Source organism: Lycium ferocissimum, chromosome 7, assembly GCF_029784015.1.
Source record: "Lycium ferocissimum isolate CSIRO_LF1 chromosome 7, AGI_CSIRO_Lferr_CH_V1, whole genome shotgun sequence".
In the NCBI taxonomy this organism is placed as follows: Eukaryota; Viridiplantae; Streptophyta; class Magnoliopsida; order Solanales; family Solanaceae; genus Lycium; species Lycium ferocissimum.
The window spans coordinates 62455134-62466234 of record NC_081348.1 but is presented as its reverse complement, the minus strand read 5'-3'; the positions used below and the strand labels follow the sequence as shown (position 1 = coordinate 62466234).

The 11101-nt window shown below is 39.0% G+C and overlaps 1 protein-coding gene across 1 annotated transcript; it reads right to left on the bottom strand.

Annotated features, from left to right (window-relative positions):
* Positions 1 to 9523: 9523 nt before the first annotated feature.
* Positions 9524 to 10437, bottom strand: LOC132062413 (uncharacterized). Its single transcript, XM_059454986.1, has 2 exons — positions 9694 to 10437; positions 9524 to 9601 (listed from the first exon to the last, which is right to left on the bottom strand). The coding sequence occupies exons 1-2, from the start codon at positions 10435 to 10437 to the stop codon at positions 9524 to 9526; spliced, it is 822 nt and encodes a 273-aa protein (XP_059310969.1).
* Positions 10438 to 11101: the final 664 nt, after the last annotated feature.

Below are 11101 nucleotides of genomic sequence, written 5' to 3'. Positions count from 1 at the left end.
GTTCAGAATCTATGCTAGCTAACATTATGCATTAATAAGATTGGAACTGAACTATACTTCACCCGGGCTGAGCTGAAGTTAAATCCAAGAGATTTGATCCATTCCACTTGTGAGACTTGAGGGTGTGAAAGATGGATACAAATCAAGGTCCCTAGTTTTCTTTAGTATGATGAAGGTTCATGTACTATTAATGTGGTGATCATAGATAGTTTTCAACTTCTTAGATAGGTTCTTTAACTTGCAGTTCTTTTGTAAATATTTTGCTTTTCTTCTGTAAATATTTTGATACAATAAATTCCCACCAGTTTAGGTGGTTTTGAAGGAAAAAAAAAGTTTCAACTAGACACTTTAACTTTGTGGGGGTCCTATTAATCCCTGAACCCATTCAAAGTGGAATTAACAACCCCTTTTACACCTATGAGGCATTGGATGTGATACATTATCTTTAAGAGAGTGACCAGCAGAGAGAATGTTAAAATTTTATTTTATAGCATTTTCTTTTATTCAATGTATTTTCTATTTTTTTCTTTTAATTTTTCCTATTTTCTCTTCTTATTTTGTTCTTTCTCCTTTTTCCCTTTTCTTCTTCATAGAACCTCAATCTCAATTGTCATCCAGAAGCTTTTAAGCTATAGATTTGGAGTTTCCACTTTTAGTTTCTTCCTTACATATTATTGTAACGATCTACTAGGTCGTTTTGGGCTTTTGGACTCTTTTCTCAAAAATAACCTTTACATAGCTTTAAAATGGTATTCTTGACTTGCGGGGATGGGTGGAGCGGTTCCTGAGGAAATCGGGTGAGTATAGGAGAAGAAATAGTCAAATTGAAATTTCTTAAGTTTAGAAAATGAAGAAGTTTCGACGTCGTTCTTTGGGCATAAAGGTTACTTGAGCAAATGAGCTCCAAATTGTGCTTCGATTGAAGATCCGTATTGTGATTTCGGAACCATAGCAACAAGAATCGTCGAATTTTGAGGTCGTATGAGAGAGTTATGCCCATTTTACTGTCGGAGAAAATTGTTGTGTCTGGCGTGTTGCAGAAGCGAAAAAATGGCCGCAGAAGCGAAGCTGCGAAAGCAGAAAAAAGATTGCAGAAGCGAAAATGACACGTGGCAGCCAGCGGAAGCGGAAATTGATTGAGTCAAAATTCCAGACTTCGTCCATTTGGTATTTTCAACATATTTGGAGTTCTAGAGCTCAGTTTGAGGTGATTTTCAAGGTGTTCTTCTCATTTCATAATGGGGGTAAGTATCTAACCTTTAGTTTTGTGTTTCCCCATGATTACTTTCATTGGTTATCGATTTTATCCATGTTTGGGTTGTAGAAATTGGGGTTTTGAGCTCCAAAGGGGAGAAATGGTAAATCCTTCAGTTAAGTATTGATTCGTGGATGGACGATTTTTTTTTATTTAGGACCTATGGGCTATGGGTAACCTGCTGCGATAAAATTCCAATTTTTCCCTTAGGGGCTCGGGGTTACCTTTTTGGGTTCCGAATTAAAGTATAGCGATATGGGTATCATTGGACTCGTAGAGTACAATTTGACTAGATTGAACTCATTTGGTGAATTTGGATGCGATAGAGCTTCTGGAAGTGTTAATTATCATTCGGATCGAGAATGAGATTGTTTGGAGACGTTGAGGAAGGGCAAGTATGTTCGTGAGCTTTGGGCTTCAAATCTAAGGCGAGTTGAGACTTAATAGACTCTTTATAAAGTGTTTGTGTTTGGTTGACTTAATTAGGGGGAGTAATGACGAATAGGGATGTCTTACTCGTGAGGTAATAAAGACCTGTGGGGCTACCGGTGTCATGATATGGGTAAATTAACAAAAAGAAATAATTATTGTGTAGTAGAGAATACCAAAGCATATGGGCATTAGCTGGTAGTTGCTAGATCTACTTGATTGTTTCGCTGAAATGGGCTTATGATAGCCAAACTTGATAAATTTTTGTGTTATTGATTGACTGTGCAATATTCATCACTCTAATTCTCATCTAAATTATGAAAATGATCTATTTTTAGTATTTACTTAGTATTGAGTTGTAACATGTTGTATGCATATTCATTTCATACTGCATATGATATCATTGGCATATTTATTTGATGAATCATATGGGATGGTCGGGGGTGGCCCGATTGGATATGATATTGGATGGAGTATGTCACGACCCAATCAGAGGACCATGACGGGTACCCGGAGCTAACCTATCGATTACCTCTAAGCATACTTATCATAATCATATCTAGGTAGACCACAAAAGAAAGCTCATGAATATCATAATCTATAAGGACATGAGTCCACAAGATAAAAGCACATTTATATACACATCTTTAACTATGCCCATATGTACAAGCCGACAAGGCTGTCAAAAATAATATACAAAATATGAACCGGTGAGGTTACAGAACATCTAACTATGTACATCTGTCTACGAGCCTCTATATGGAGTGCATGGAATTATAAGGACGGGACAGGACCCCACCAAGCCCATATATACACAAAAGAATAGTACCAGCTGAACTGTAGCTCCAGAACAAATGGAGCACTCCTGTACAATCGCTGATGAAGCAGCCTAGGGGTCTGGTCCGTCTCCCTGTCTACCTGCGGGCATGAACGCAGCGTCCACAAACAAAAAAGACATCAGTACAAATAATGTACTGAGTAGGTAGGACATGAATAACAACGTAATGAAAATTTGGAAGAAACATGAGATAGGAGAGATAACCTGTATATCTGATTGCCTCTTAAGGCGGATATCATGCATGCTTAGCCTCTTTTAAAAATACATTTATCTTACATACATGTATAATATAAGTGTTAGTACTGCGGAACGTGCAGCTCGATCCATATATCATATCATCTCGTGTCCGGGGCATCCCGCGTCGGGGGTAACATCATAATCTATCCACTGCAGTGGTGTGCACATCTACGTGCCTGCTCGGCTGACTATAGCGCGGCGCAGTGTGAGAAAATAAATACATATATATAAAAAGCATGCATGAGAGCCCAAATAAATCGTTACAACTCTATCGGAGTGATATAAGGTCGAAAAACCTCCGATTTCTATTATGGAATCATCATCATTGTTATATCTCACCTTGAAATAACAACTACCATAAGATGAGATCAACAACAATGAATAAAACCAATAATCATGGAACAAGCTCAATAATACCATGACAACATCAAGAACTATAAGCTATGGTATCTCTAGAAATGGAATCATCATCATCATCATTATCATTATCATCATCATCATGGAGAACATTTATCAACAATATCATGAGAGCATTGAGAATCATGAGCTTCTAGCATTTCTAAGAATAGGGATATTATGGATGTCGTGTGTAGGTTCACGACAAGGGAATCATGCCTTAAGAAAGAAACAGTTAGCCTTAACATACCTTTACGTCTCCTTAACTACTTGACATTCTCCTCCCAGGCTCTCAAATCTACATTGAAGAGTATTCATACTAAGGTTAAGTCTTGAAAACACTCTTAAGTTCAAACTAGAGTAACTAATGAACTAGAGGAATTTGGGCAGCACTTCCCCTATTTTCTCTACTCCACCAATTTCCAAAACAACTCCGGATCAACCATAACAACATTCACAATACCATAATCAAAGAATTATATTCAATTTAATCTCAAATTAATCCAAAATCTCCTTTCAAATTCATCTCATAATCATCATCTTCAATTCAATACTTTGTGACTTTTGCACTTTGATTATTTTCGTTTCCAAGAGTTACTAAACCTTTAAACCAACTCAATCATATAAATAAGATGGAGAACATAACTTATAATAGAAGAACTTCACCTCACTCAACTTCTCCCAAGCTCAAGTTCATCACAACATTGAAGAGAAGCAAGAACAATCATCTTCCATGGATTATCTTAAGGTTTTGATGTTTGATCTTCTATTTTAACGGTATGGAAGGTTGTGGAGTGTTGTAGAACCTTTAAAAACTATCAACAACTCTCTTATAATATGGGGAGATGAGTTTGGGAGGTGGACATGAAAAATGAGATCTTTTGGGACTTAAAAGGTTTTAAAATCGCTCCTCCGCTCCAACTTGCGTTGGAGATGCGGCACCACAGTACTCAGTATGCAGCTGCATCTCCCCTCTTCTCCATGGGGAAGATGTTGGGAAGTGAGGCCCCAATTTTTGGGAGTTTTCTGCCAATATGATGCACAGCATACTAAGTATGCGACCGCATATTGCCCCAAATTTTCGATTTCGCGTAAATGCGTTCTTTTTGATTCGTTTGACCTCCAATCCTTATGGAACCTTCTTGGCACTTACATAAAACTTCATTAACCATATAATAAGCCCTATAACTCCCCCTTAAGGTAATTCTAAGCAATGTATAACTCAAATGACACGAAATCTTCCCAAAACATAACTCAAATTTCCAATCCCTCAACGAACTTACTTCCGCCGATTCATTTAATTCCAAAACCTTAAGGTACACACTTAAAATTATAAAAATACACTCCTCAACCTTGTAAGGGCTTCATGTCCACTCTAGGCTTACGTTAGTTTACTTATAATACAAACAACGCAAAATTTCCAAAGTGTAACAGAGTAATGATGACAACATAGTTTCTCGGCTTGATTCCTGATGTGATCTGGGAGATCTATAATTTTGGGTGAGTATATGGACCTCATGAGTCCCCCATAGGTCACGTGCAACCTACTATATGAGCGTGTGTATACTGGTGCATTATGGTTTGCATTGCATTACATCTCATCCTTACATGATTTCATTGATATGGTTTAACTAGTTCATGGGTTCTTGGGAATAACCGGGTTTATCTGTTCACTTGATGGAATCTTGTTGAGATAGTTGAACTTATTACTGGATCCTTGGGAAGAATCGGTCTTAAATTGCTTACTTAATAATTCATGAAACTTCACATAGTTGTGGAAACATTTCTTATCTTAATTGTTGGTTTCAGTTGTTTACTTGATTTGTGGCATTCTATTCCTTATTTTATTTAAATAACTTACAACTTGCTAAATCGGTTACTAATAAAGTGTGGAGGTAAGCATCAGGAAGACCAACCCACACCATCACTTTAGTTTAGGGTCAGTCGACGACGCTGCTAAGTACACGTGCCTCCCATACTCACTCTACAATTGCTGCACCCTGTCTGTGCAGGTTCTATTCCAAGTACAAGCGATTGGCGTGGTATATTTTATTGTTGAGGATTGTTGTTGGAGTTATCAGGGTGAGCTGCATGGCTGATCCGCAGCGCCAGACTCCATTTCCACCATTATGTCTGTCTCTTACTTAGCAGACAAACATATTCCCTGTTTAGACTTGTATTTCCCATATTAGTGGCTCTTGTACTTATAACTCCAGATTCTAAGAGGTGTATGGTTTCTTTTTCCGCATACTTGAGTTATGAAGTACTTTATTGACTTCTTTCTTATTCTTACTTTACATTCGGCTAAATAATTGATTAAAAGAACTTATGAACTATTTCGGGTTCACCTACGGGGATTGAGTAGGTGCCCTCACGACTATCTTGATTTTTGGGTCGTGACAAATTTGGTATCAGAGCACTAGGTTCACCGGTCTCATAATTACAAGAGTAATGTCTAGTAGAGTCTTGCGAATTGGTATGGAGACGTCTGTACTTATCTTCAAGAGGCTATGAGAAACTTAGGAAAAATTGCATTCTTTCATTCCTTATTGTGGGTATGTGAGTCAGTTTAAGGTCTAAACTTCTTTATTGCATTCTTTCACTGATTTTGAGGCACATTCTTGAATTCTCACATGAGTGGCTTGATATGACAACGCACGGTATGGTACAAGATGTGTCACCGTGATGAGGACGAGTGACCAAGTTCAAATTGCATCTATGACTTGAAGACTCTGTTGAGTGGGGTTGTGATTAAGAGAAGACTCTGTTGAGTGGGGTTGTGATTAAAACTTTTTAGTTTGGTGATATTTCTAAGAAATGGGAGTGAGGGTATGAAGGACTGCATGATCACTATGTCTTTGATAGTTGGTTGCTCGGAAGTCGAGGAAGTGCATTTATGGTATAACAAGTGATAGGAAAAAAGTTGGTGATTTGAATTGGTTCGGTAACGATACAACTAGGTATTAAGTATGGTGACTTTGAAGACTGCACTTGAGGATGTTTGTCACGGCAAGGTTGGTTTACTCGAGGTGTGATTGGAGTAGGAATGCTTCATCGTCGTCAAATTTATTATGACAGTCTTATGGTACGGGTGTATGAATGGCAAGTCACATCAACAATGTAGAGATGGAAGGGTACAAATGTTGATATCTGAAGGTAAGTGTAATCTTGGGAGGAATAATTGATTTGACGAGAGGATAGTGACCATATTAAGACTATGAAGATGAACTGAAAAATGATAAAAACATGAAAGGTGGTCCTTAGTGATGAGGTTTGAGGTGGTTGGACTAGTTATAGGATTCGTATGAAGAGTTTTCTTTCTATCCTGGGTCTATTTGTTACAAAAGGCGAACAGGTGTACTTAAGAGAATAATTAATAGTTCAAGTTTGGTTACATGATGGTAGCAATGGTAAAGTGTTCATTTGATGGGTGCAGGAGGTGTGCTAAGTATAATATTGCATGGGAGTATGAAAAGCTAAGTTGTGCTTTGACATAATGGAATTATGGTGGTGGAGTAAGAAAAAATGGTTTAAGGGTTCTTTAAGGAAATGGCTATTGGCTTTAGACAAAGTGGGATGAATGCATTAGGTTGTCATGGAACGAGGGTACTCTGTTTATGAAATGGATGTTAAAGGAACATGAATTGGTCGATAAGTTTGACTATGCCCTAGGCTACTTGGGGGCATAGTGATCGACTAATGAGGATGGATCTAACAATGGATAGGTGTGAAGAGTTATTACTTATATAGTTACCAGCTGTTGCACCTAATGTTAGAGAAGGGTTGTGTACATTGTATCTGTTGCTTGTGACTTTGTGGAGTTGACAAAATAAGAGGGATAATCTCATGATTTGCTGGACGTTTTTTGGTTCATCGGAACAAGGCAAGAGGTGGTTTTTCGTGAGCAAGCATTGCGTAAGGACCCTCGAGCGAGGTGTTATCCAATGAGGACATTTAAAGTGGTAGATCAATGGTAGATGTTAATTAATGCAAGTTGTGGAGAGAATTTCAGAAATTGAATTAAGGATCAGTAATACGGTTGCAACCAAGAGAAGTGAATTCACTCTAGGACTTTCGGTGTCGACGTGGATTGGTAAACTCATGAACCAATATGGAAGAAGGATTGTTCAGTTAAAGAATTTGGGCAAGGATACTTGTATAGAACTGTATGAGAATGTTAGTAGGATTTTTGTTTGATAAATAAAGATCTCCCTACAGTTTATGGACCAGCGTAGTCGTGGTTTGAGATATTTTTTTTTTTTGGTAAACAGCATCTTTCATTAATAACCAAAAATATTACATACAAAACAAGAGCGAGTATTTTTGGACTAACTGCTAGCCTCTATATCCTATCTCTATCTACTATACTTATATCATCGTCAAAGTAGTAGACCAAGATCATTACATTCAGATCTTGTCCGTATCAACTTACGCAAGACACTATGGATATGCATTTAGTCCCCCGCAAGCGCATCATACCATCTTCTATTAGCTCGGCCTCTAATATGCAACTGTATCACAATGTCCTTCAGTACCTTAGCTACCAGTAGACTGCTATTCTGAAATCTTAGCTTGTTCCGTTCCCTCCATATAGCATCAACCATCATTGCAAATGCACAACTGGAAATTTCTGCCAGGCCTGCTCTTTTCTTGGCCAATTTACATGTGCCCATTTCACCTCTCGTATTCCAATCGCAATGTTCCTCCGATAACCCATCCACACACATAATCTATACCACATCCGTCCTGGTGATAGCACATTCAAAGAACAGTGTGCAAATGATTCGTACATGCCCACAAAAAACACAATCTGGTGGCACCTGGATTCCAAGCTTCATCAGTCTATCAATAGTTGCCAACCTCTGGTGTAAAGCTAACCATAATATGAATTTATTTCTGGGATGTATACTAGCTTGCAGGGTAAACTCTTCCATTCAACCTTGGGATGTTGGGGTAGCGAGTCAAGTACATTTTCCTAATGGCAAAGCCATTTCCAATCACAAACCTGATTTCAAGATCGTTTGCGTGTTCCAGCAGCTATTTGCCCTTGCAACACCAGTTCCCTTGATGCTATTATCTTCCTCACCACCCATGAAGCAGTCTTGGGGATGAGCATAGTTTCTAAGCTGTTATGCTTTATGTAGTAGCTATGTATCCATTGAATCCACAAGCAGTCCTTTTTCCTTGCCACGTTCCACAGCTGTTTTAAGATAGCAGCTCTATTCCATAAACATATATTAATGATATTCAATCCACCCGCAGCATATGGCAAGCAAACATCATTCCAAGCCACTAGAGCCTTTTTTGATATTGAAACAGCGCCTGTCCACAGAAAAGTTCTACAAATCTGCTCAATGACCTTCATAACTTTCTTGGGGATTAAGAATATTTGTGCCCAATATGCTTGGACACCAAACAAGATCGATTTGATTAGTCGTACCGCCCGCATAAGATAGAAGTTTGCGTACCAACATGTGACTTTAGCAAGAATTTTCTCAATCAATGGCAAATATTGATGTACATTTAGCTTCTTTGATGTCGTGGTACACCCAAGTATCCGAATGGAAGCACTTGACAAAGATTGAAGCCGAGTTCATCCAAAAGATCTTCTTCGTCTAGTATGATCAGAACTCCAAAGAATGTAAATGGAGCTCTTATCTGCATTTGCCTGAAGCCCAGACACTCTAGAGAATCTCTTGAATGCAGCATTCATAAGTTTAATGGATGAAATATCAGCCCTGCAATACATAAGAAGGTCGTCTGCAAAACAGATATGTGTGCTCCTCAGCTTCCTGCATCTTGGGTGATAATTAAAATCCCCATTAAACTCAAGTTGACTTAGTTCTCTTCCCAAGTACTCCATTGCAAGCACAAAGAGGTAGGGAGACATAGGATCTCCCTGCCTAATACCCCTCTTTGCAGGAAAAGGTGCAGTCAACCCTCCATTAAGCATCAAAGAGTAAGACACAGTTGACACACATGTCACACAGTTGACACACATGTCATAACCCAGTGGGTGAACTTGGAAGGGAACCCAAGAGTGCTCAGCATTTGCCTTAGAAATCCCCATTCCAGAGTATCATAAGCCTTCCTTAGGTCCACTTTAAGTACACACCTGGGAGAAATCCACTTCCTAGTGTAGCATTTAAAGATTTCATGATCGAATAAAATATTGTCAAAGGTACTTCTTCCTTCAACAAAAGCTGATTGGGATGGCCCTACTAAATCAGCAATGACTGTTTTAATTCTCCTAGTTAGGACCTTAGAAATGATTTTGTACAATGTGGTGCAACATGCAATAGGTCTATAGTCTTTTACTTTGGTAGGGGAGGGTATTTTGGGTATTAAAGTGATGGCAGTGGTGTTGATCATAGGGGCAAGTTCTCCAGTTGCATAGAACTCGTTTTATCGTCGTCAAAGACATCCTCTTTAATCGTATCCCAATTCTTTGTAAAAAATTCAATTGGAAACCCATCCACTCCAGAGCTTTCTCCTTAGGCATACTACTTATGGCCTCAATAATTTCATCATCAGTTACCTCTTGTATTAGTGCCCTTTGTTGTTGGATTGTAAGGCATTTGCCAGCTCTAACTACTTCGATATTAAGGCATGGTAGTTCAGCTGCACAATCACCCATTAAACCTGAAAACACAGATATAAACTCCTGTTCAATAAGTACAGGGTCAGAAAGTTTAGTCCCAGCATCAGTATAGATAGAGGAAATGGTATTTTGGCTAGTTCTTATTTTCCATTGTGCATGAAAGTACTTGGAGTTGGAATCACCACATTCTATCCATGTTGCTCTTGCCTTGTGTCTCAGCACTTGCTCTTCCACCATACTCCACTTCTCAATCTCTTGCAGGAGCTTTCTCTCTTCTTCAATCAGCACAGTACATTCTAGATTGTCCTGCAGCTGTCCCTGAATAATTTCAAGCTTTTCCCTAGCCAACCTCAGTTTTTGTGAGTAAGATGCCATATAAGCATTTATATGTTTCAGCTGCACCTTCATCTCTTTTAGTTTCCTCCAAATACTTACCATAGTGTGACTTCCATTTCCTTGTTGCCATACAGCTAGCAATGTATCATGAAAACCAGGATGCTCCATGACATTAGGATAGAATCTAAAAGGTCTAGGATGCAGATGCACTTGCTGGCCACATTTTACAAGTATTGGGGAGTGATCAGACACTGATGGGTTTAAGTATTCAGCCTCCACATGTCCAAATTGTTGTATCCACTGAAAATCCCCGTGGCCCGGTCTAATCTTCGTACACTCTATCATCACCACTTGTTTGTTGCACCGAGGTAAAATGCCGACCCCCGAGCCTTTAGAGGAGTAAGTTGTTTATTATCCAAAGAGGGCCCCGAAATCCCGCAATTTCGCTCGAGTTCTTGGTGAACCAATCCTATCCTCGAGCTAAGCACATTGTTAAAATCACCACATAGGATCCAGGTATGTGTGCATTGTCAATGATATCTCGGCTTAATTCATTCCACAACACCTCTCCGTGTTGACGGTCATTCCGGCATATACCACTGTAAGATATACTGTGGCTTGTGTGAGCAGATCCTCCACTAAGCAATGTATAAATTTTTCTTTGAGCTCTAATACAGTGACATTCATGGTGTGCTTCCATAGTACCCAAATTCTTCCATTAGGGGCATAGTTGTAGTTGCAACAGGAGCTCCAATCCTTAGCCATTTTCTTCAATATTTTTTGTGATTTCTGCTCCCTTACTCTTGTTTCTAGACAGCCAAACACCTCTATCTTATGTTTATTCAGAAAGAGTTTCAACTCTTTCTGTTTATGGGCTTGATTCAAGCCCCTTATGTTCCATGTTGCTATAATCATGGAGGCTGATACCCAGCTGTAGCAGTGCCATCTCCTCTAGCCCCACCCTGCTGCTCCCTATTGCTATGACCAGTATGACCATCAACAGCATGAG